Source organism: Alternaria burnsii, assembly GCF_013036055.1.
Source record: "Alternaria burnsii strain CBS107.38 chromosome Unknown 693, whole genome shotgun sequence".
In the NCBI taxonomy this organism is placed as follows: Eukaryota; Fungi; Ascomycota; class Dothideomycetes; order Pleosporales; family Pleosporaceae; genus Alternaria; species Alternaria burnsii.
In genome coordinates, this window is record NW_024066117.1 from 949,302 (window position 1) to 974,614 (window position 25,313).

Below are 25,313 nucleotides of genomic sequence, written 5' to 3' on the forward strand. Positions count from 1 at the left end.
TACACGTTCCTGGACCTCATTTCAGTAATGGGCCGAATACATTTACATCCCGTGTCTTCGCAATAAGCCATCCTAGTCCACGAACTTGCCATCAACCCACCCCCGTCTCTTGACTCCCAACTCCACCGCCGCACTCCCCCAATCCTCGCCATGGTTGTGTCCGCTCTTGCCATCCTGACCACCAATGCCTGCGCGCATAAGTCCTTGCTCATCGCTCAACAACGTCAGCAGCCCGAAGATGACAGGTACGTTGTTGTCGAGTTGCAAGCGCATGAGTCCATGGCTCACAGCCTCTGAAATGTACTCAAAGTGCATCGTCTCTCCTTTGATCAGGACACCAATGGCGATTATCGCATCAAAGGGCGAGTTGGACGTCTTGGATTGTGAGGCTTGTCCGGTGAGGGCTGTGAGGTCCGAGGCCGAGCCCAGTAGGTCTGCTGCTGCGCCTACGACGCCTGTGGAAGAGGACTGGATTTGCGAGGCCGAGTATAATCTGCAGAGGTTGTTTTAGCTCTTGGATATTCTTGCTTGGAGCTCTCGAGTGGCTGGGCGTACTGCTTGACAGCGTAGGGTAGCTCGTAGCTCCCAGGCACGCTCTGTGTGACTATGTTCTCATCCTTGACTCCGGCCTCCTTGAGCTTCCTCTTTGTTCCCTCAAGCAGCGCATCGATAATCTTGGTGTTCCAGCGTGCGTGGACGATGCCGATGCGAAGCCCAGAGCCTTTGTAGCTTGTGTCAGTCACTCTGTTGGCTGTGGTGGGGGCGGGGTTGATGGGAGCTCGCTTGCTTACATACCATCGTACGTCTTGGGGGCGCCGGGGCCTTTGATGCCTGACATGTTGCCGGTCGGTATTTGGAAATGTGTAGTTAGGATTCAGAAGGTGCGATGGGAGGGTGGAGTAGGTGTGATCAAGGTAGTGCGGGTATCGTGGGTGAGTGGGCTGAAGAATGCAGGAACAAGACGCTGAGCACACCACTTTGGGAGCCGCCCCGCAACCGAAAGGCAGGGATCCCGCATCGTGCAATGGTGTCATCGGGAGCAGGGGTAAGCTATCGCGAAACACCGCGCGTTGATTGCAATTTCACCATAACATACTCACGACTCAAGCCATGGATGATAGTTGAAGAGATTTTGTTCATTCAATCAGGCTAGCTATCAGAGCGCGCAAATCGCATCGCTCCATGTTCTAGATATCGTAAAAGTTCCCGTGCCATACACATAAGCTACATCCAAGAGCTTTCGTTCGTAAATCAAACCCAGATCAGACCCAGCTTCTCTTTCCCAGAGAACGCCAAATCTATAATACATCTACTCGACAGTGACCGACTTGGCCAAATTACGGGGCATGTCAACGTTGACACCCTCGGCAACGGCCATCCAGTAGGACATGAGTTGCAGAGGAACGACGTTGATGAGACCCTGGAGAACATCGACGTTCTTGGGCACCTCAATCTTGTCTGTCTTGTCGGTAGGGAACTCGGGGTCGTTCTCGTTGCAGATAATGATTGGTCGTCCGCTACGGGCAATGACCTGTTGGTAGGCGTTGAGCGACTTGGCGAAGATGTCGTCACGGGTAAGGATCATGACAATAGGAAGGTTCTCGTCGACCAGAGCCAAGACACCGTGCTTGAGCTCACCGGACATGACAGCCTCGCAGTGGAGGTACGAGATTTCCTTGATCTTGAGAGCACCCTCGAGCGCGGTGGCGTGCTGGGAGCCACGACCAAGGAGCAACAGAGACTTCTGGTTCTTGAACCTCTCGCAGAGCTTCTTGATGGGCTGGTCGAGCTTGAGCACCTCCTTGAACTGGTCTGAGATCTTGGTGAGACCCTCGATGATCTCCTCCCGCCTCTTCTGCTTGGATGCACGGTCCTCAGAAAGAGAGAGCGCGAACATGACCATGCAGACGAATTGCGAGGTGTAGGCCTTGGTGGAAGCGACACCGATTTCGGGACCGGCGTTGATGTGAACACCGCAGTGGGTGAGGAGAGAGATGGAAGAACCGACAGTGTTGACGATACCAACAGTCAGAGCACCACGCTCCAAGCAGTAGCGGAGAGCACCGAGGGAGTCGGCAGTCTCACCGGATTGCGAAACGAACACGCAGGTGTCGTCACGGAAGACTGGTGCCTGACGGTCAAGGAAGTCGGAGGCCAGCTCGACGGCAATGGGGATCTCGGTAAGCTCCTCGAAGATACCACGGACAGCCATGCACGAGTGGTAGGAAGTACCACAAGCGACGAAGATGATTCTCCTGCATCGGCGGATGGTAGAGAGGTATTGACGGAGACCACCAAGAGTGACGGTCTTGTTGACAGCATCGAGACGACCACGCATAGCGTTGACGACAGACTCTGGCTGCTCGAAAATCTCCTTCTGCATGAAGTGGTCGAAGCGGCCCTTCATGATCTCTTGGAGCTGAATCTCAAGAGTCTGAATGGTACGGACGTTGGACGAGCCGTCATCCTTGTGCAGACGGTGAATGTTCAGCGAACCCTCGTGAATGTGTGCAATGTCGTCGTCCTCGAGGTACAGAACCTTCTTGGTGTGCTCGACGATGGAGGAGGGGTCGGAGGAGAGGAAGAACTCGGTGGGCATCGGGACGCCGTCGTCGGAGAGGAAAGCGCGAGACTGCGAGCGGTGGAGGAGCGACTTGTCAGGGGGAGCGAGGAGGGTGTTGCCCTTCTTCAGAGCAACGTTGTGTGAAGCGCTCTCAGCGGGGAGAGCAGCACCCTCGTCGTTGTACTCGACGTCGACGAAGTCAACCTTCATCTTCTTCTGTGTTCGGACACCGATGACGAGGGGAGAACCCTTGCGGGCAGCAACAACCTCGTGGGGGTAGTGGACGGACTTCAGGAGAAGACCGAAAGCACCCTGGAGCTCCTTGATGACGGCCTTGACGAGCGAGGGGAAGCTCAGGTCGGGATGCTCGCTGTAGATGTACTTTGTGAGCTTGGCAATGGCCTCGGTGTCGGTCTCAGTCTCGAACTTGAAGCCCTTGCTCTCGAGCAGGGTCTTGAGCTCCTTGTAGTTTGTGATGATTCCATTGTGGACGACGGAGAACTCCCAGTTGGGGTCGGACCTGCGGTTGTCAGTATTCAAGTCGTCGATAGAAGATGGATATGACATACCTGTGGGGATGGCAGTTGACACGCGAGGGGGGACCGTGGGTGGCCCATCGGGTGTGGGCAATACCGGCGTGGCTGTCAAAGACCTTGTTGAGGTCGAAGTTCTGCTCCTCGACGAGCTTCTTCAGCGACGCAACCTTGCCGACCTCCTTGACTGCGTAGACCTCGTTCTTCTTGTCACCGTCAATGGCAAGACCGGCCGAGTCATAACCACGGTACTCTAGACGTTGCAGACCTGGCGAGGAGACGTGTTAGTGATCGCCGTTCAGCCCCACCAAACCACTTCCGATTCCGTGGAACGCGCGTCTGGGGAAGGGATTGCTCGAGAGCTTACCATTGATGAGTGTGTCGAGAATGTACCTCCTGTCCTTCTCCACCAGGTAGTTGATGTAACCGAAGATACCGCTGCAAACACAGTCGTCAGCTTGAGCTCCCCGTAGCTTCGACAGCTTCCCATGGTGGGGCGGCGGGGACTTACCACATGGCGACGAAACGAAAGTTAGGGTCCTAAATATGAATGGAAGCGATTGTAAGGCAGTCGGTGTCAATTGGTGGACGGGAGAAGATATGGGTGCGAGGGGAAGCAGACAGGTGTGTGAGCAGAGAAAGAGCGGTGGTGTGTTTGACTTATATCTTCCAGAGCCAAGCACTGAGCATGCCCCAGCGACGCCCTTCTCCACTCGACCTTGTCTAGCCTCGCCAATGCAGCGTATCGCAGTCATCTGTGACGCCGCTCTACCACCCTTGAATCTGCCTGCTTGTCGTCCCTGCGACTCGCGACTACGGCCTTTTCGTCGACACGCCCATGCATCCCACTGCCCGTCCCTCGTCGTCCCCTATTTCGTCATGTCTCTCGGAATCATCCTTGTCCATCGGCTTCCGCGATGAATGCAGCCAGTAGTCTCCGTTGCTGTTCCTGACCTGATCGCCCGCTATACATCGTTTCTCAGGGACCAAGAGGCGCAGCACCTCCAAAATAGCAACGCTAGACCCGTTCCTATACTATTTTCATGTCAAGATGCCAGAATCTTTCTCCTCTCAATGCTACAGTACGGCCACTATGCCTCTCGTGTCCTGACGGGCGCCGCCGTCGCCGTACTGGAGGCGTTCAGGTGTCCTAATGATTATGCTTATGGATTTGTTTCTAATTCTGCTCTCATCATTCAATACCACGGATTCGCTACGTCAGCGCGGGTACGGCTCCCAATTTGGAATTATCGCCGTGCGTCACTACTTGACGTCTGTAAACTCTGTTTGAGGATCTTCTGCCACAGGGTCGGCAGCAGCAGCTTGAAGAAAACCGACAAGGCAAAACAAAATATGGGATATGGGTGGAACCCAGTCGCTAGCTGCACCATCCGTCCCACTAACGGCGGAACTTTACCCGCCATGTGCTCCCCACCGTGTAATGTGTCTCAATCAGACGGTGAGAAGCAACATGCCGTCTGGCTTCGCAAAGATGCATCTCACACAAGAGCGGCAGCAATGCACACCTCGAAGGAGCCAGAGAACGCTTTTGAGCTGCCGTGGCTGACGCTGCGAACGAATCACACACTGTAATCACAAACGTGTAGGATCAAGCTGAGACTTCGGGGCGTGTACACTTGCTCAACTGGAATGGCGGGGAGTGGAACAACGGTGAGCACCTTGTGGCTGCTACGCGCTTGTTCCGCTCTGGCAAAAGCTTATTCTACCTACCTGCATGTGTGAGCTCAGCTATAGGAAAGCGTGCCGACGACAACGCTTTGCCTGCGTCCGTTGGGAACGTCTGGATGCCTTAGCAGTTCGATTCCCTTGACCGCCTCCAAATTGCCATCCATCCCACAACAGACGGCATCTGAAACCCCACCACCACAAGTGGCGTATACGAGCATCAGCCGCACATGCACGCCTTGACACCAGTTATGCCGTTGCATTTGTGCCGATTCCTGATTCCGGTGTTTCCGCGCCCTGCATGTACATCTCTCGTATCCTACTCGCCAAATGTTTTGCGCGAGTATTGAATCGCCTCGTATCTGAGCCCTGGTCACCAGCTAGGTATCCGCTGCATCTTCGGAGAAATATTGACACTATTCGCCCTACGCCGTTTCAGATGCTCTCCGCCGTCTTGATGCCAGATGGATGCATACAACATGATAACACAGCACATGTCATGTACTCACAACTATGTCACGCTGCAGCTGCGGTCGAAAAGCAAAGAAGAGACTAGTCTGGTTCTACATTGATACAACGGATGGACCTGAGCCTCGTCGCTTCTATTCATCCGGATATGCGCGTGTGATAGATCGCTTTCCAAGTACACCCTAAACCCCAGCCTGCGTAGCGCCACTTCTATGACGAGGTACACCCAGAGATTGATGCTTATGCACATCGCTAAAATGCTACATGGAGTGCGAAGTAAGAGATGAGTCAATTTGCGAGTAGGAGACGTCCACTACCGACCGTCGCAGTAGCCAGGCGCTTTAGGACCACCACCGTGGATCCAGCTTTGGATAGTGAGAGTTGTTGTATACACCATGCCAACTGCACCGATAATGCAGAGTGTTACGTCCAGCACACGTGCAGTTGTTGTTCGTGCGACAGCACGGTAGTGAAGCATAGGCTGGATTTTGTTAGTAGTGAGTTGAGAAGAAGCAGGGGAGATTCTTACGGGATAGATGAAGACCAGCGGAATACAGGCAAAGCTGCCTACTAAACTGACAAACTTGTCCAGATCGCCCGCACCAGCCCAAGCAAGACAGGCGCACACCAAGACCACGAAGAAGCGGAAGAAGTTTTTCTTCCACTTGACGTACGGATTGTACTTGCCTGTCCTGCTAAACAGCTGCTGGCTAGTGATCTCGATCGCAGGGTAGATCTGCAGCGGAGTGGATAGCAAGATGGCGAGTGAGTAAATGAACTGGACACCATTGACAAATTTGTTATCCTGAGGCATGTTGAGAAGTACCACAGTCTTGGTTTTGGATCCAAACGCCGCGTAGGACAGGGCACCAGCGCTGAGGAAGATGACAGTGATGATGATCATGACACCTCCCAAGACCTTGGGGAACTTCTTTGGATCCTTCATGCCCGTCTGGATGGGGATGATAAGACCAATACCTTCGAAAGTGAAGATGGCAGTGCCAATGAAGAGAGTCCAATCCTTGGAGTTGAAGTTGACGATATCGGAAATGCCGCCCTGGTCGACGATGGTGAAGAGGTCATAGTAGTACAGATATACAAGACCCATGAGAATGAAGAGATCTGCCACCAATGCGAGCTTCTGAATGTTGTTGATGTTGCGATAGAGCGACAACGGCAAGAAGATGACCATCTGCATCATAATCATGTACTTGATGTCGATGAAGGTCTTGCAGTTGGACACCGCGAGAACAAAAGCTTGCAGGTTCTCAGAAACGAAGACAATATAGGCGGATGAGAAGCCTATTTGCGAGACGACAAGAGAGGAGTTGATCATATTGCGCATCCAGTTTCCGTAGAGATGGAAGCCCATGTCACCAAACGAGTGCTCCACCACGAGGCGGGTGGAAACAAGCAAGACGAAGCAGGCATAGGAGAGTCCTGCCACAGCAAGAAGGACCAGGTTCGAAAAAGCCATACCGCCGTTGAGGAAGGCTCTTGGAAGGAATAAAACACCCGTGCCAACGAAGGATTTGAGGAGTAGCATGGCTGCACCTGTAGGGCTGCCGGTACCTGTCTTCTTCGCCTTGCGCTTCCTCCGTTTTCCAGGAGTGAGCAGTGCGCTTGACTCGCCATACTCGCGGTCTTCATCCTCGCTTTGTGCACCAGAATCGAGTGCATCAGAGGAGAAGTATTCGTCTGGGCCCAGGACCTCATCGTCTTCTTCGAGAGACTCACCAGCGAAGTGGCCGTACAGAGTTAGGAACTCAAGGAAATTGCTCGTAAAGACTTGAGGCTGCTGGCGCGGCTGGCGAACTGTTCCGTATCCAGATGGGCCCGGACCAGGCGAGGGACTATCCGCAGCCCGACGCAGGTAGTTTCGTCTGAAGCCGCCTGGTTGGCGGATGGAGTCAATGTCTAGTGCCTCGTCCTCAGGCTTGCGCCGAGATCCATGGAAGCTCTTGCTACGCTGCAACTTTCCCTGTTCTTCAGCTTGTTGCTGCTCACTCCATCTGTAAATCTGCCGCGTGATGTCACCTCCTTGAAGCTGCAAGCTCGAGAACTGCTCTTCGTCCTCTTCGGGCCTCATTCCGGTTGACTGGGCGTCATCTTCGCCTATGTGTCCGCGATTTGATCTGCTTGGTGAGGCATAGTGACCTACCAGATGTCGGCGCACGATTTCGGCATCTTCATAAGGCACTGGAGAGCGACCCCGGCCATCAAAGGAACCGTAATCACTAGGTGGGACACGAGGAGGCGCCTCTTGGGCGGGTGAGAGCGGGCGGATTGGAGGTGGGCCGAATCGTGGGGGTGAATTGCCCAGAGACTCTTTCAAAGCCGAAGAGAGGTTTGACTCGGATGGGCCGGGCAGTGACGATTGTGGATCTGCGCGTCCGGGCAGAGGAGTCTGTATCGACGACGAGTTGGCGGTTTGGGAAGGTGTGGGTATTTGGCGTACGGCAGGTGTACCGCTGGGTAGGGAAGGAATGGGCGAGCCCAGTCGCGCGAGAGAGCCTGCGCGAACAGACTGTGACGGAGAGCTTCCTCCAGAATTTCGCGACGACGGCACCGCCTGTGGATTCGTGGAAGCCGAACGCTCACCCGGCATGTTGGGCTGCGTGTGCTGTTGAGCTCTGTGATAAGAAACGCGAGCTTCGGCTATCTGCGTCTAACGTCGCGACAGGATTCTTGGGGATGAAAATAAGCTATAGAGGTGGTGTAGATGGCAGTGTCAGTAGATGCATACCGCGAGGCTTCGAGATGCTACGCGATATGTACAGCAACAAGAGGGAGACGCGCAGAAGAAGCAACGAAAGCTGGGACGGGCTGCTTCGAGGCCTGTGCCGAGAGGTTGAGGTCATTCGTCGATTCGCCGGAGAGATGTGGCGCCCCACGCGCGGGATGACCATGTCACGCCGTTTTAAGCCCTGCATCTTTCCCTGTGAAGCGAGCGCTAAGCCGCTAAAGTGAAGCATAGCAGACGAGTTGATGTTGGCGATGTGTGTGGAGCGTCATCGCTCCTCGGTACTGTTTCCTTGTCACTTCTCCCAGCTGTCCTGTCCATGTCTCGCTCTCACAAACCAACATCCACAACCAGCTGGCGCATCCCGTGTGTACGGCTATACCGGAACCGCAGTGACATCTCGTGCCAGGAACATTGAACCAGGTTCGCAGATGCCGAGACCATGACCGATGCGGATGCGAACCAGACGGCCAGGCTCACCCTGCCGAGAACACGCTCCAACTTTGCAACCCGCACAGCACGAGATGATAGTGAACGATTGCACAGGCGCTCCTTCGTACAGCATTCACCGCCACCCGATGAGGAAACACCACTTCTGCCAGGCAGTGGACGCCAGCATCCAGATAATGCCAACATCTTGGATGGCACTGAAGAGACAGGAAACACCCGAGATGGGATGAGCAGCTGGTTCTCAAGCTTCCTTCACACTTCGCGATCCATGTTGCGGAAGGATCACAGTAATGACAGCAAACGACATGCAGTCAGCGAAACTACCAAACCAAGACCTGGTGCTTTCCCCAGACCCGTTGGAGGTACCGACAAACTAGGCACCTTTGCTGGAGTCTTCGTGCCCGTGACTCTCAACGTCTTATCTATTCTAATGTTTCTACGATTTGGCTTCCTCCTTGGTCAAGCTGGCTTGATCGGTATGATGGGCATGCTGTTAGCGGCCTATGCCATCAATCTCCTGACGACATTGAGTATCTCTGCTGTTGCTACAAACGGCACAGTTAGAGGGGGTGGCGGTAAGCTCAACTCTGGACAGTTTCTTTTTGTCTGAACTAACACAGGATGCAGCATATTATCTCATTTCCAGAAGCTTGGGTCCTGAGTTTGGTGGATCGATAGGTATCGTCTACTATCTTGGCTCAGTCTTTAATACTTCCCTAAACGCTGTTGGTCTCATCGACTGTCTCATCGAAAACTTCGGCAGCCACGGAGGTGACATGGCAGAATGGCTGCCCCAAAGCTATTGGTGGCAGTTCCTTTGGGCTACCCTAGTTCTGGCAGTATGCACACTGATCTGTCTTGCTGGAAGCGGACTCTTTGCCCGTTGCAGCAACGGTCTGCTCCTTGTTCTGCTAGTTGCAACGATCAGCATCCCTCTTTCAGCTGTTGTGAGGCCTCCTTTCACAAATCCGAAGGAGGAAATTGTGTTCACAGGCCTCAGTATGGATACTTTCCGTCAAAACTTGCTCCCACACTTCACGCGAGGCGCCGCTGGAAGTGTTGGTCGTCACCGCGAAAATTTCCAAGATCTTTTTGGTATTCTTTTCCCAGCCACAGGAGGCATTCTTGCCGGCGCAAGCATGAGTGGGGATCTCAAACATCCAAGCAAAGCCATTCCAAAGGGGACGCTATATGGTATAGGTCTAACCTTCATCCTGTACACACTCGTCATATTTGCGATGGCGGCATCGATAGCACGCGAAACCTTCTACAACAACACAAACGTCATCCAGCTGACCAACATCTCCGGCGCAGTCGTACTTGCTGGCGAGATGGCAACATCACTGTTCTCGGTGCTGATGGGTGTTATTGGCTCCGCCAAACTTCTTCAGGCTCTTGCTCGCGACCATTTGATCCCGGGACTTTCTCTCTTTGGTCAAGGAACAAAGAAGTCGGACGAGCCGATCTACGCCATCATCATCACTTTCATCATTGCTCAAATCACAATGTTTGCCGATATCAACCAAATCGCTTCGTTCATCACAATGACGTATCTCATGACGTTTCTAGTCACCAACTTGGCCTGTTTCTTACTCAAGATCGGATCTGCTCCGAACTTCCGGCCCTCATTTCACTATTTCAATTGGCCCACAGCTTTGATTGGGACTGTCGCATGCGGAGCGACCATGTTCTTCGTCGACGGCTTCTATGCATCTGGCTGTGTAGCTCTACTTATGATCATCTTCCTGCTGATTCACTATACCACACCTCCTAAGCCATGGGGTGATGTCAGTCAAGGTCTCATCTATCACCAGGTGCGAAAATACCTGCTGCGCCTTCGCCAAGAACATGTCAAGTTCTGGAGACCCCAGATCCTGCTTCTTGTCAACGACCCGCGAAGACAGTACAAGCTGATTCAATTTTGCAATTCGTTGAAAAAGGGAGGCCTTTTTGTCCTCGGGCACGTCATTGTCTCTAACGACTTTGGTGAAGCTGTGCCAGAGGCCAGACGACAGCAACAATCTTGGACGAAATACATAGACTTTTCCAGGATCAAAGCGTTTGTAAACATCGCTATATCTCCTTCTGTAGAATGGGGCGCTCGCAATCTCGTACTCGGTGCAGGACTGGGTGGAATGCGACCAAACATAGTTGTCATGGGCTTCTACAATCTACCTGAGCTGAGGCAAGCGCAGCCTTCAATTGGCATACCTTCGCCGCAGCCATCACGACCGTCTAGCAAGGCTGCAAATCATCCTGTCTCCCGAAAAGCGATTCAAGCAGCAGCCAGGCGACGCGTCACAGGAAACACTCACAGTATGCTTCCTACAGACGCCATGAAGCCGGAGAGTGCAGTTGCCATACGCAGCTACGTGACCGTAATCGAAGATCTGATTCTGCGATTGCAAGCAAACGTCGCTATAGGCAAGGGTTTTCAAGAACTCGAAGTGCCACCTGCAAAGCCGACCGCAAAACAAAAAGCATTCAAATTCATGGGTCTCAGCGATATCGAGATCGAGGATCCCTCAAAGAAGTATATTGATCTGTGGCCGATACAGATGTCAGCTGAGATCGCTACCGCTGGTGACGAACCACTTCGCAAAAATGTGCTGACAACTAATTTCGACACGTACACGCTGATCCTCCAGCTCGGATGTATCTTACATACTGTGCCTTCTTGGAAACGCATGTATAAGTTGAGAGTCTGCGTCTTTGTTGAGTACGAAACGGATGTAGAAGAAGAGCGAGATCGCGTCACGACACTGCTACGTAACCTGCGCATTGGTAAGTCTTCCTATAGGAATTGCATGTGAGACATGTACTGACTTTCTACACTCGAATTTAGAGGCTGAAGTACATGTTTTCTGGTTATCATCTGGTGACTTGAGCATGTACGAAGTCATCATCAACGGAAGAGACGATGGTGAACTTGACCAGACTGGTCGTGATATCGACTATTCGCTGGAAGACGAGCGCTGGTGGCAAGACATCAAACGTCTGCGTCAAACCGAAAGCATGAGCGCTAGTCAGGAACTAGCACAGACTGTTGACATCCTTGAAGCTGTCACCAACTGGCCTATCGCCTCATTTCAACATGGCAGGCAAGAGACAAATCCAAAGCGCTTCTCAGCACTACGGAAGATGCTACGTAAGGCCAAAAGTAGGACGTCGGTCAGCAATCTTGGTGATGGGACGAGAATCAAAATGCAAAGCCAAAGAATACCTGTCGAGCTACTGGATGATAGCGATAGCGACACTCAGCCATCTTCAGCCGGCAAAGAGGAGGATGATGCCGATGACGAAGCAATGGCGTCAGATAGTGAGGCTGTCGTCAGCGGCAGCAACTTTGACGAATACGATCTGGATGCATCGAGTGATGAGAGCGATCACAACGGGCAGAGGATGTCTCCAAGAAGACGAAAGACGGCACCAAGCAGCTCTTTCTTCACCAGGCAGCTAGATCTTCGCAAAACCATGTGGAAGAGCTCGCGCAAAGACAGTAATTCGCAAAAAGATGATAGGCCAACCACACATTCTGTAACACCACTCAGGCCGCATCCAGACGCCGCTGCCTCTGATACGGCCGTGTTGCGTGCTAGAAAGCAATCCAAATCTCAGAGTATAGCCAGTTCATCCTCGCAACGCTCTGCAAAATCCTTTGCCAAGCCATCTCCAACACGCCGGCAATCTCTACCAAAATTCACGTCAAACCCGACTCCCCGGACGGTGATCTCATCAGAAGAAACAACTGGCCCGTCAATAACATTTGTCGACACGCCCAAGCCCAGCACAGCTGACAGACAAGACCCCATCGTGACCTCCGGCGAACCTACCCAGCTCGCTGCAGACAACATAGCAGCCACATCTAGTCCCCACTCGGCCGCTGCCTCATCATCAAACCTTGGGGCCACTGACACCGTTACCGCTTCCCCAGCATCTGGTTTCCCCGCCCAACAAGCTATTCCTCTTTCCTTCAACGACCTGCCTTGTCGCGCTCAACATCTTATCTTGAACGAGCTCATACGCCAGCATTCCGAGGACACGGCTGTAGTGTTTACGACGCTACCCAGTCCAATGGAGGGCACGTGCGAGAGTGAGGCTGAGAGTGTCAAGTATATTAGTGACCTGGAGGTGTTATGTCAGGGGTTGCCGCCTGTGCTGTTGGTACATAGTAATAGTATGACTGTTACTATGAATCTGTAGAAAGGAGGGAAGTATATGGATGGTGGATTGAAGCATAAGATGGGACGTGAATATGAAAGTATACCGCATTGCTCAGATTGATACGATATGATCAAGTCGCAAGAACAGGGTGGTATCATTAATGCTACAACTGCAACTGTGTTCTACTCGCTGTCATCTTCACTACTTGACGCACTTCCATCCTTCTCGATGACCTCCTCATGCTCCTCTGCATCAGGCTTGCCAGTCATGGAGAAAGCCTTCAAGCATGTGATTCTGGTGCCTGTGGAATACGACCCAAGCAGTTTGCCAACCTGAACTGCAGTGAAGCCCTTTGCCTTGCCCGCATCGTCATTCTTCAGTTCATCCGTACTCAAGAACCAAAAGCGCACTGTGCCGTCGCTGCTACCAGTGACGATAAGGAAGCTTGTTTGCGAGAGAGATACGATTTCGAAGTCCTTGACACGATTGGTCATGCCTGCAGCTGGGCCACCAATTTGAGCGACTAATCTGGCAGCTGGCACATCGTCCTTGTTCTTTTCTGATGTTTCGGTTGGTATTGTGGTGGCTGTGTCGTAGAGAAGTACGCGGCCATCTTCTGTGGACACTAGTAGCGTGGCCTGATGCGACTCCGACGGCAAGTAGTGCATTTGATGGATCTTCGTCCTCGGAGTTGGCGCAATCTTTGCTTTTGGCTTGGATTCAATGTTGAAAACAACGATACCGCGTTCAAAGCCCACTGCAAATTCTTCGCCTTCCTTATCCCAGATTACCCTCCTACCCTCGCCGGACGCAAAGCGCCCTTCGCCTACTGCAGCCAGGATGTTGCGGTCAAAGTTTAGCACGCCGGCTTTCTTTCCCGTTACGAGGTTCCAGAGCCGCATACACTTTTCGCCCTTGCCTACGCTGAGCATAAGCTTCATGCTGGGGTGCACGGCGAAATCATTGATCCCAGAAGGCACTTCGCCGGGTCCGGCTGTGTCTCCGCTTGGTCGGCCCTGAGGTTTTGGTATCGGCGCTTTGATGGTTGAAAGTGCGGTCCAATCGCGCGTTCTTGTGATAGCGATTGTGCTGTCTTCTGCGGAGCTTAGAAGCTTTGCCCTCGTGGGGAAGTAGAGGGCTGTGATATTTGATGAATGATGAAGTAATGAGCCGAGTTCCTTGTTCTTGGGGTTCTCGGTGATGGAGCCACCATGTAGAGAAGGCAGCTTTGGCCTGAGCTTGGAGGCGACAGGTGGTGCTGTTGAGATGGAATACAGGTTGATGCGCTCGTCGGTGCTGCCTGTGGCCAGTGTGATTTTAGATGTCTCATTTGAAAGAGGAGACAGAGCAAGGCAGCGGATGGAAGACGCATGGGCGTTGAAAAGGAATGTGTCGGTAAAATCCACTTTTGGCCTGTCTGCCTCAGGTGTCGATGCATCGTCTTGTCCAGTGAAGAGACTGCTGGGAAGAGCAGCCGCGAATCCATGTAGAACCCTCTCGTAGGAGCCAGTTATAACTTGAACAGTCGTGACATCAGGAACGGCATCTTCGACTTCTGTTGTGGAATCGATTTGAAGTTTGCTCATACTCACGTCCATCTTCCCGTTGGCTGCAGCTTCCTTGCTCTTGCGGATCGCATTTTCCTTGGTAGCCGGCTGCTTTGGGGTTGAGGCAACTGCTTCCTTTGTGCTTTTCAGTGCCTTTGACTTTGCGGCGCTCTCGGCGGCTTCTCTCTTCCTCTTTGGTGGCATTCTGACGATTCGCTGTTGTTTTATTCAGTTGTCGCGTCTTTGGAGATCCAGAAGTTTTTGATGCAGACGGCAGGACTAGGCCGGGTGGAGCTAGTCCCCAATGTTGGCCCAATGAACCCAGACTAGGCAGGGCTTATCACGGCCATCCCTGTATGCGGCGTGCGCAGCCCTTCCCTCACGTTCTCGCAAGTCCCGCCCATCAGTTCAGCATATCGCAAAACACATTTCCATCAACGAACGCGTCTAACATCCCCCATAATTCATCACAACGGCGGCACTCGTGGATAACGGATGTCGGCCACCGTTCGTCGGTCTTCATATGTCCCTCGACAGTTTACGGGAAACCTTACGCCAGGAGAAGACAAATGAAGCCGCGTAAGTCAAAGTCGACGACTATCCATCGCGTTTGCAGTTTGATCGATCAGTTCGACTAAATGCAGCCATGCGACACGGAAAAATCGCTCGTTTTGTTTTGTTGACGCGTTGTGGTGGTGCTAATGATATGTCCCCAGACTCACATCCGCAACATTGGAGCGCCATCTCCGGGCACTCTGGAAGGTCACGGGCTGCTGCAATGCCGCTCTGAACGGGCACCAGCCGAGGGCAGACGACTTCGTCTATGGCGAACCTGACGAGGACGAACGTCGCTTTCTTGACGAAAATGACATCTCACAGTAAGATACACCGCGCCCAGACACTGCAGACATATCCACTCCCAATGTTGGTGTTGTTGTCGTCGTCGTTCGTTCCACTAACACGGTCGCGTCTACAGAGGTCAACGCTTCAACGATGCAACACTGCCCTTCCCAGTGGCCGTTGCTGACCATCAGCCACCACTCCCTGCCACCCTGCCATTCCAGAACGCAACCAAGTCCTTCATCAAGTCGTCACCATCACCAGTTATCGGCACCCCAAGCCTCGAAGATCAACTTCGCGCCGCCTCTGCTTCGCCGTCTGTTGCGACGCAAACCTTACCGTCCGTCGAACCATCACTGCAAAGTGATACCATTCATGTCACCCCTAGCGTCAAGGATGCCTCGCGTGCTGCATCCCCTATGGTGGAAGACGAGGTAGCTAACCAGACTTCGTTTGAAGCAGCCCCTGCAGTTCAGGCTGTAGGAAGCCAGGATGACCTCCCCACCGACACATCTACGGTTGACCCTAGTGCTGTTGCATCGCCAACTACCGAAGACACGAACGCTGCTGCGATGGACGACACGACGGATGTCAAACCAAAGCCATCAAAGGTCGTGCATCTACCACCAAAAGAGGTTCAAGAGGCTAGGCTGCAGGAGACAGAATCGAAGTTGGACAAGGTTGCAGAGAAGGAGCGAAGAGAAGAGGAACGACTCACTATTCCACCTACGAACGCATCTATTGATGTCTCCTCCCCATCGTCAACCGTCGGGCCTTACTCTCAAGCGACACCGCATGCGCAACACCATTCGCCTGATACCAGTCCTGACTCCGAGACTTACAGAGAGCGCAACAATGTACCATTGCCAAACGACGATGTCCTTGATCCCGCGGCGCAGCAAGTAAAGGATGACCATGAGCGTGCCTTACAGAAGCGAATGAAGGAGGCGAGAGAAAACGCCCGAGCAAGAGAAGAAGACTCCCCTACACCCGATATCGAGAAACAGATTGAGGACGAACAGGCAATACGTTTAGCTCGCGACGGGAAGAGTCGCCTAAGCGAGTCGCAGCCCGCCGGAGATGCACATTCCTTGACCGAGGGCGTGGACGACGCTCCACATGGGACAAAAACAGAAGGGGACGATGCTGTTGGGATAAAGACTGGTCATGATGTTGCGGTTGATTCGTTGCCAACGCCAACCACAGTTGCTGCGGAGCCTCCGACCATGGATCGCGATAACGCCGACCAAGCCATTAACCAACAACATACGTCTCCCACCGCCGACCACCCAACTCCCCCTGCTGATACTGATATCGAAATGCGCGACGTACCCTCCCTGGATGCACAGTCCACAACCTCACCGCAACCTCCAATGCCCAATTCTGAGCGAATGACCACCCGTGTTGCTTCTGGCGCAATTCGACAGAAGTCTGTCTCTGAGATCATCGCCGAGAAGGCGGCTCCCAAGAACATGCTAACTCCTCGCTCAAGCAACCTCTCGGCATCTACTAGTCCTCCACGACCGCGAACTGCGCGTCGGAAATCTCAAGAGATCTCGACCGTCGTATTCGCTAAGAAGACACCGACCAAGGCATCGAAAGCTCTGCAATCCTACAACGAAGACTATGCTTCGCTCCAAGGTGCTTCGGAAGACTCTAGTCGAGATTATCTGGAAGGCCTATTCAAGTATCAGGCTCACCACCCACCTAGGTCCGTGCCTCTGCAGGAACTTGTGGCATCTGCAAGGAAGACAGTATCGACCGCTGGCACGCTTGCTATGATTCGGGAGCACCAAGACTATAAGATCCTGAAGAGAGTGTACCAGTTGCAAAATGCTAACCGCTGGTCTTTACGGCAACTCCAGAAGGCAGTCGAACCCGAGCGTCCATTTACCCATCAGGATCAAGTACTCCTTGAAATGAAATGGATGCAGACGGACTTCAAAGAGGAGAGGAAATGGAAGAAGGCCCTCGCTGCTACCTTTGCAGAATGGTGTGCCGAGTACGTAAGCAGTACGTCTGAAGAGCAAGCAGCATTACGAGTCAACACCTGTATTCCGAAGAGTGCCAGACGTTTAAGCAGCGATGAGGATATGAACGATGCTCCCACGCCAGATCTCGTCCATTCTAGCACGCATGAGACCGAAAGTGAGTCATACGGTGATGAGGACGATGTCCTTACTCCCGTTAATGCCACGCCTCCTATAGGTCTGTTCTCTCTTGGATTCAACGACGTCGTCATGAAGATCGATCGCACACCAGCCAGTGATACCATGTTCCGAGAACTGCCTCTTTACGACCCAATGTTCGAAGGCTCTAGCGACACCAGCCCCTTCTCTCTATCGGAGCCCCCAATCCTCCCCGTGTCCAAGTTCGTTACAGGAAAGCTCGTCTCTCAGATACGAGGTCCGCCTAAGAAGCGTAGCAGGTATGACTACGACTCCGAAGATGAGCCGTCTTCGCCACCTAGTCGATCTGGTACGTCTGCCGAGCATTCAATGCCATCCACACCTGGTCGTCGATTATTCTGTCGCAACGACTTGCCACCAGAGATGACCAACGTTGCCCTATTCAATGCCGAAAACAAGCATGTCCGCGACCGACTACAAGCAGCCCATCAGTTCAGACCACCTACAGAATTCAACATGCCCACGATCGCCTTCTTCGAGAATCGCACGCCTTCCCAGTGGTTATGGGAAGAGGACCAAAAGCTACGGGCGTTGGTGAAAGAGTATACCTTCAACTGGTCTCTTGTTTCACAGCAACTGTCGTTACCTTCGATGTTTGTATCTGGGTCAGGTCGACGAACGCCATGGGAATGCTTCGAGCGCTGGGTACAATTGGAAGGTCTTCCCGCCGAGATGTCCAAGACACAGTACTTCCGGACCTACCAGAGCCGACTGGAGCAGGCCAACAAGACTGTATTTGCCCAGTTTCAAGCTCAACAGCAACAGCAGCAGCAACAAGGCCAGACTCCAGGTCAACCGCGTAGAAGACCTACAACCACGCCGATACGGGTGGAGAGAAGGAGAGAAAACCGTCATCTCGCCATCATCGATGGTATGCGCAAACTGGCTAGGAAACGCGAGTCTGCTGCCCACAAGCAAGCGGAATCTCAGAAGGCTGCTGCGCTTCGGAAAGCCCATGAGCCTGCGCCACCCAAGAACAATGTCCACACGCCGCAAGAATTCAGCCGTCTCAAGTGGGAACGCGAAGAGAAGCTCAAGCAGAGGCACATTGCGCAGGAGATGATGGCAAGGGTAAGTGATGGACAATTGAACCATTCGTTCATTTCTGACTTGAGACAGCAACAAATGGTGGCACGGCAGCAGGCCCAACTACAGGCGCAACCAGGAATGGCAAATGGTGTCAATCAGATGCAGCGTAACGGGACACCTGGAGGCACCAACAACGTTCCTCCACAAATGGCTAATCCGCCTTTGCAACAGGGACAGAACGGCTCCGCGATGGGAGCGCGACCGCACCAGTCTCAACAGGGTATGCAAGCCAACTTCGCTAACGGAAATATGTCTGGCATGTCGATGGGCACACCGGGCGTTCCTCAAGCACAGATGCAGGGCAACATGCAGAACCCTCAGCGCATGGGCCCACCTGATCAGATGCGCATGGCTATGCAAAGGGGTCAATTTAACGCCACTCAACAACATCAGTTCCAACTGCAACAGCAACAGATCAATATGGCTAGCAACCTTACACAGGGCATGGGCATGAACGGTATCCCCAACGCAAACATGATGGCACCTGTTCCCAACCAGAACGGCGGCGCCATGAACGGGAATATGAACAATTCCATGAAAGGGATGTCAAACGCTGCTGGATCTCCACGAATGAACCAGGGCAACGGAAACATGCAAACTCCTTCAAGACCGCTATCCAGCGGGCATATGCCTCAGCTACTGGCATTCCAGAACCAGCTAAAGGTACAGCATCCGGAATGGACCCCAGAACAGGTTACCAAACAGGCCTCCGATCACCTCACCCGTTACCTGGCTAAGCAACGTACGCAGGCAATGAGCGCAGCAGCTGGATCCCCAGGCATATCTCCATCTCCACAGATACAGAACAATCAATATTTCCAACAGAACGGGGGCATGGCCAACGCTCCTCAAACAAACGCGGTACAGAATTATCAGGCCCAACTGGTCCAACAACAACGGCTGATGGCAAGACAACAGGGCGGTAGTCCTGGACTAAACGCGCGACCGCCTAGTCGGAGCGCCACGCCTCAGAATCCACAGATGCAACAAAGTCCGGGTATGCAGCAAGCGCAGATCAACCGGTCTTAGGAATTCTGATCGGCAGAAAGGGAGCCTCCGTGAGGCTCTAACACTGTTGCCTTGTATATAATTTTAATGTTCCTCCTTTAGCGGTATCCTTCTAGCGTGGGAGAAATCAGGCTTTTTTGCAATGCGGTGGGCGCACCCCATGAGGAAGCATGGTGTTTGTGGCGTTGAACGGCGCTCTCACAGTCGCTCTGGGAGGTGGTTGGGACGACGGAAAAAAACTCTTTGTGTCGCCTCTTGTGAGCGGCACCCATCCACGTCTTGGGGATGGACTTCTACACTAGCTATAGCTTTCTGAATATCATGCAACTCGAGCATAACATCGAGATACAAACATCACACCTTTGAAGCGCAGCCTCATCTCATGCTATTGTCGTGACTTGTATACCGTATAGGTAAGTCGAAGTACTGAAGCATCGATTTTTTCTTGCTAGGTTTAAAACCAAATGCAATAATTTCAAAAGCAACTCTGAAGAGAACGATATTTCGGTCAATCAACGCGCTTGATACCGGGTGCTGTGGGCGCGGACTCTATGGTGACTAAGCCACGCGAGGCTCTCGAACGTGGAAGGCGGTGGGTGAAGGCACAAAGAACGTCGCGCGCGCGGAAGTCCACCCTCACCTCCGCAACGCCTTCCCCAGCGGCCACCACACGCCACCACAACCACTCCAGACTCCCTCGGCCTCGATCGGACTGCGCTAATCGTTGCTTCTCTTATCATTTGGTTCTGATCACTTCCTTCTACAACCGTCGCGCATCTTCCTCACTTGCGACAGCAGCAGGTGTTCTCATATACGCAGGCAAGAGTAAATAGGCATCCAGAAAAGAAAGAGCAGGCATCATGAACGCGCCAGACAGGTATGTCCTGTCTTTCATAACTCACGTTCTATCTGCAAAGTGTTCTCTGTACGCGCAGTCCACAGTCCACAATGCCAGGCCACCGCGATATCGATTGCGTATCCAAACGGTTTGTTCTGTCCTTTCATCACAAGCGGGTGAAAACAACAAAATTGTACACACTTGTACGAGTGCATGGCACTGGCACCTGATCACAAAGACTCGCTGCACCATATATATGCGCCCTCAAAAGTGTGCGATACCGTGAGAGTCACTACTCTAGGCCGAAAGCCTCACAAGGAACGAACGGGATATACCTCACGATGAGTCGAAATCCAACGTCTTCCTTCTCACCAAAGATCGGACAACTCATCGAGCAAAACCCAAATTGTGAACTGCGCGACAGCTCAAAAAACAACCGCCATGTATCGCACAAAGCTGACCACGGTGATGAATGTAGATTCGAGCTCTTCCTGCTAGACGAAGGTCAGCAAAAGGTTGAGGAGAAAGCAGAGACCCGTAAGTATAATACAGCATCTCCCCACATCCGCCCCTCACAAGACTAACGCGCACCAGGCGTCCCGAACACCGCCGTCTTCACCTTCAACAAAGAAGACCACACCCTCGGCAACCTCCTCTCGCAGCGTCTCCTCAAGAACCCCGCCGTCATGTTCGCCGCGTACAAAGTCCCTCACCCACTCTTCGCTACCTTTGAACTCCGCGTCCAGACCGATGGCACCATCACACCCAAGGAAGCTGTTATGGCTACTTGTAAACTGGTTATCCAGGATTTGTCCAAATTGAACGAAAGCTTTCAGACTGAGTGGCTGGGCAAGAGGATTGTGTCCGAGGGTGAGGCGGAGAGGCAGCAGAGGGAGCAGAATAACTTTTAGAGCATCCTTGGTTAGCTCCCACACCGCAGGACTGAACGGAGTTTTTATGGGAATTGTGTTGTTGCATGTGTTAGGCGTCTGTTCCTTGAGACAAAGGACAAAATATGGCCTGTAATCACACTTGACGGGCTGGCGTTCATGGTTAATTGATATGACGATGTAAAAGAGTCCAGTTTCGTCTCTTACATACCCGATAGAGCTGAGAAGGATTGAAATAATGTAAAACACGTGGCAGGGTTTGTTGGCAATCGACAAACAAGATCAAACTGCTCTCTGATAGTCAAGTCTTTCAACAATATCCTTGGTACACATTCATCAAAGCTAATCTAGTTCGTCATCCAGCTCTGACCAGCGTCCAAGTAGTGGCTTAGTAGAGAGCGCAACATCGTCCTTTGGCGCGACGCTGTTCTCATCACTAGCAGGCATGCTACTCGAAGCTTCTGAGACACCATTTGACGCACCTTCGTCCTCGCCGCTGGCTGCCTTACTATCCGAAGCTTCTCCTGTATTCTTCGGTACCCCTTCGTCTTCACTCATTGCAGCACTGTTGGCCCCGCTAACCTTCTCCTTCTGCTCCTCTTCCTCTTCCGCTTCCTCCCAATTTTCCGCAACCTCCTCAACAGGCTCCTTTTGTTTCTTCTTCTTGCTGCTCAAGCTCAGGACCGCAAAACCACCCTTGTTACCGAATCCTGTAGTCTTCTGGATCTGGCGAAGCGGAACACCCTTTGAGGCTGCGACTTGACTCCAACCCGAGCCAGGACCGACGTCAGATTCCTTACGGAGTATGTTGAGCGAAGAATCGAGACGTGCGAGCTGAACATTTTTGCCGATACCTTGCGTCGTGATAGCTTGAGTCAGCGGTGCCTGGATCGACTCGAGCATTTTCTGCATGTCATGTTCTGGGATGCTAAGACGAGCTGCTAGAGGTGGCTTCAATGCCACTGCTTCACTAGGGAGGAAAGTAACCTCTAATTCGCATCTGAAGGATGTTGTAGCAAGTACGCTCTTGATGATGGGGTTGAGCTCTTCAATGGTGAGTGCAAAGCGAGGATTCAGGATAATGAACGCGTTGTAGGGATCTCCGTTGGTATTACTGGGCTTAGGACGCAAAGGAGCGGCCGAAGTCGTTACTGGCGCTGGCGTAGGGGCAAGACGCTGTTGGATTTGACGACTTCTGGCGCAGTCTGCGAGTGTCCGCATAGGCGCCATGACGAACTTTGGGGTCTTGAAGATGGCAACATGTCGATGCGGCTCCGGATCCATGCTCTCGGAGTCCATGCCAAAATCCTCAGCAAGGTAGTGAATAAACTTGCGCAGGTTGCGGGGCATTGGTTTGAAGCGAAGACGCTTCTGATCCGGGTCGGCAGCAAACAGTCTAAGTTGCTTCTCCTGTGTAACAGCCCAAGTGGCGTTCTGCTGGTACATGTTTAGTGTGGCATCTGAATATGGGATATGGTCGTTTTGGTGCTCCGGATCAACGTTGAGCGCAAGTGCCAGAACACGATTACGCTCCAATCGTGCACATTCTTCGTCGCACTTGAGCACCTTTTTCAGATTACCGTCACCGTTACGCGAAGCATTGCACTTGGCTTCTTGCTTGATTCTCTGGCATTCGCAGGTAACGAAGATCTTGTGTGGGCATGGCTTCTCTTCTTTGCACTGTTGAGGGAAATGGCAGGGTGCCAGGCACGGGTGGCCACAAACACTGAGCTCTTTGCCGCATGCTTGAGTGCAGGGGTCTTCACATTCTCCAGGCCGGTGGCATTGCTTCTGGCATTTATGTGTCCCACATTTGAGCGTACGTCCGCAGACCTGACCGCAGCGTACCTCGGTCAGCCAACATGGCTGATTCTTCAGAACACTCTTGCCACACAAACACGGCTTGGCTGTTAGAAAAGCGCACTTGGGGCATGGCTGGTCGTCTTGATGGCAGCTGTGGTCCAGTTGAGGATGACCGCAATCCTTGGGTCGCTCGCACTTGAAGCGACACGGCGGAGGCTTCGTACCACATGGTAACGGAGGTTGCAAAACAGTCCGTCCGCAATGGCAGCTGAGCTCATCGAAGATAGCATCGCGACATGTACCGCAAGGGCCCTTGTGACAGAGTTCCTGGCAACGATGTTCGGGGTTGCCGCACTTCAGTTGCCGGCCACAGCTCCGGGTACATATATGCTCGGCTTCGAAGTTCTCGCGAGGCTGCCGAGGAGTTGAATCTAACGGTCTACCTTTGCGGCGGTTTGACTGGCGTTCGGCAGCTTTCTTCTCCCCAGCACAGCAGTGCTCGCCACACTCGTGACGGCCGCAGTTCAAGGATACTTTGCAGATGCGCCTGCACTGGGGAGGCTCGTCTATTCCCTGATGGCAGATGGTCCTAGACGAAGTGCGCCCGCATCTGCAGGAGATGTCGACGGTTTTCAGGCAAGACTGGCATTCGCCCTGATGGCAAAGCTGCTCACATTTGTGGCCACATGCAAGTGTCTGGCCACAAGGTTTGTCGCAATTCGGTATCGGGTCTTCGCATGTTGTTCGTGGCTTGCTAGACATGTCGCGCAAGGCAGTCTTGCCACATGGGCAGTGTGTGACTACGTCAGGAGATCTCGGGCAATGAGGTGCTTTCGTATCTTGTGGGTGGCATTCTAATTCGCAAGTGTGTTTCCCGCAGTCGAAAGAACGTCCGCAAAGATCGAGGCACTGGAACGATCCTACCCAGGTCTCTACCGTCGCACTGCCATCAGTGGCGACATGAGATTGGCTGCTGTGCTTGGCTTCTGCTCGGTCGTGACACAAGATATCTTTCTGGCTCTGCCCACAGTAGCATCGCGCTGGCACTCGTACCTCACAAGCGCCACAAGGGCCATCGTGACATGGACGTTCACATCGATGTTCTCCACAAGGCATCAGCCCTCCACAGACATCACCGCAGCTCCAACCTTGCTCGTAATCGGTATCAATACAACGACGGGTGACTGACTTCTTGCTACAAAAACAGTGCTGTGTGGGGCCCATTAAACCGCAAGGCGGGCAAGGACCGGCATGACATGTCGATCCACAAGGGTGTGGGCAAGGCTTGGGGAGAAGTCGGGGTCGTGAACATGTCTGACCGCACGAGAAAGGTGGCAGGCCAGGCGTTGATCGCGGGTCAAGTTCCTTCTCACACCAACAGTGGAAGTTCTTGGGGAGGGTGTCCTTTGGTAGATTGCAGCCGGGACAGCGCCATTGCCTCGGGGGAGGCGTCTCTCCGTCTTGCGTCTGCTGTCGCGCTGCTGCCGAGCCTTCATTTGTTGACCACTTCTTGATACACCCCAAATGAAAAACAGTCCAACACGTCCTACATGACCAGACACCCTTGGTGCGCCTTGTGACATCTTCAGTACAGATTGCGCATTCGTAGTGTCCATTGTCAATATCCTCGTGTGTTCTAGTGGCAATATCGGGTGCGGTCGATTTGGGGGCTTGCGGCTGCTTTTGACGCGGTGGTCGCGACTTGCGAGGGGCGATGGGTTGGCCAGGCTGAAAGGTTGGTGCATCTGCTTGTAATCCTCCTTGGGCTTCTGATATGGCTGAAGCTGCATCGTCTTCCCCAGTCAATTGACCACCAAATTGACGGCCACCAGCAGCCATACGCTGTGGGAAACGCTCTGCGCCACCTCTTCCTCTGCCACCCCGCCCACCTCCACGCCCACCTCTTCCTCCTCGGTGCGCTGCTTCTTGTACAGACGAGGGTACGAATTCAAGAGCGGCAGCGTTTGGTTGTGAGGGTCTTGCACTATCTGTTTGACCTCCTCGCCCTCGTCCTCTGCCACTCCGTCCGCCACCTCTCTGTGACGGTTGTGACGGTTGTGCTGGTTGCGTTTGCGTTTGCTGTGACTGGTCTGGCTGTGCGGCGGCATTTGCGTTTCCACCTCGATTCCGTGGGTGCCGCCGTCTTCGTGCTCCTCTTGAGACATCAGATGGGCCCGCAGTGGGTGGTTGTGGCGCAACTGTAGGAGTCGACATGTTGTGGCCTTGGGCCGCCTCGGGTGAAGGAAAAAGAGTGATATCACGGGCTCTGGGAAATGTACGGCACGTTGAACTGTTAAAGAGAAGGCGGCTGGCGTGGTGTTGTGACGGGAAGCTTTGCAGTGGCGAGCAGTTATACTGGAGAAGGAAGAGGCGGCGGAGGAAAGACACTAACAGTCATGAGTCAATTTCGACTCATGTGTGCAAGCAGAGCGGCACGTTGGCTCGGGCACTCGAGTGCAGTGGCGCAGTGCAGAGGGCGAGCGAGCATACAAACGATTGCTG

The 25,313-nt window shown here is 53.1% G+C and overlaps 6 protein-coding genes across 6 annotated transcripts; 2 read left to right on the forward strand and 4 right to left on the reverse strand.

Annotated features, from left to right (window-relative positions):
- Nucleotides 1-72: 72 nt before the first annotated feature.
- GT037_007969 (glucosamine-fructose-6-phosphate aminotransferase) lies at nt 73-3,612 on the reverse strand (the record flags this gene model as incomplete). Its single annotated transcript, XM_038933016.1, has 6 exons — nt 73-493; nt 556-721; nt 1,342-3,083; nt 3,133-3,364; nt 3,464-3,534; nt 3,608-3,612. 6 exons carry the CDS (start codon nt 3,610-3,612, stop codon nt 73-75), a joined length of 2,637 nt encoding a protein of 878 aa, XP_038784517.1.
- A 1,951-nt stretch (nt 3,613-5,563) lies between these two features.
- Nucleotides 5,564-7,858, reverse strand: GT037_007970 (amino acid transporter; the record flags this gene model as incomplete). Its single annotated transcript, XM_038933017.1, has 2 exons — nt 5,564-5,731; nt 5,780-7,858. The coding sequence occupies 2 exons, from the start codon at nt 7,856-7,858 to the stop codon at nt 5,564-5,566; spliced, it is 2,247 nt and encodes a 748-aa protein (XP_038784518.1).
- A 577-nt stretch (nt 7,859-8,435) lies between these two features.
- Nucleotides 8,436-12,646, forward strand: GT037_007971 (uncharacterized protein; the record flags this gene model as incomplete). Its single annotated transcript, XM_038933018.1, has 3 exons — nt 8,436-9,018; nt 9,071-11,227; nt 11,289-12,646. The coding sequence occupies 3 exons, from the start codon at nt 8,436-8,438 to the stop codon at nt 12,644-12,646; spliced, it is 4,098 nt and encodes a 1,365-aa protein (XP_038784519.1).
- Nucleotides 12,647-12,789: 143 nt separating this feature from the next.
- Nucleotides 12,790-14,358, reverse strand: GT037_007972 (uncharacterized protein; the record flags this gene model as incomplete). Its single annotated transcript, XM_038933019.1, has 1 exon — nt 12,790-14,358. One exon carries the CDS (start codon nt 14,356-14,358, stop codon nt 12,790-12,792), a length of 1,569 nt encoding a protein of 522 aa, XP_038784520.1.
- Nucleotides 14,359-14,677: 319 nt separating this feature from the next.
- Nucleotides 14,678-21,029, forward strand: GT037_007973 (myb and hsa domain containing protein; the record flags this gene model as incomplete). The annotated part of the gene is made up of 8 exons (XM_038933020.1): nt 14,678-14,733; nt 14,871-15,032; nt 15,131-18,254; nt 18,303-19,269; nt 20,136-20,157; nt 20,216-20,266; nt 20,357-20,655; nt 20,713-21,029. The coding sequence occupies 8 exons, from the start codon at nt 14,678-14,680 to the stop codon at nt 21,027-21,029; spliced, it is 4,998 nt and encodes a 1,665-aa protein (XP_038784521.1).
- A 321-nt stretch (nt 21,030-21,350) lies between these two features.
- On the reverse strand, nt 21,351-25,025 carry GT037_007974 (uncharacterized protein; the record flags this gene model as incomplete). The annotated part of the gene is made up of 2 exons (XM_038933021.1): nt 21,351-22,681; nt 24,131-25,025. 2 exons carry the CDS (start codon nt 25,023-25,025, stop codon nt 21,351-21,353), a joined length of 2,226 nt encoding a protein of 741 aa, XP_038784522.1.
- Nucleotides 25,026-25,313: the final 288 nt, after the last annotated feature.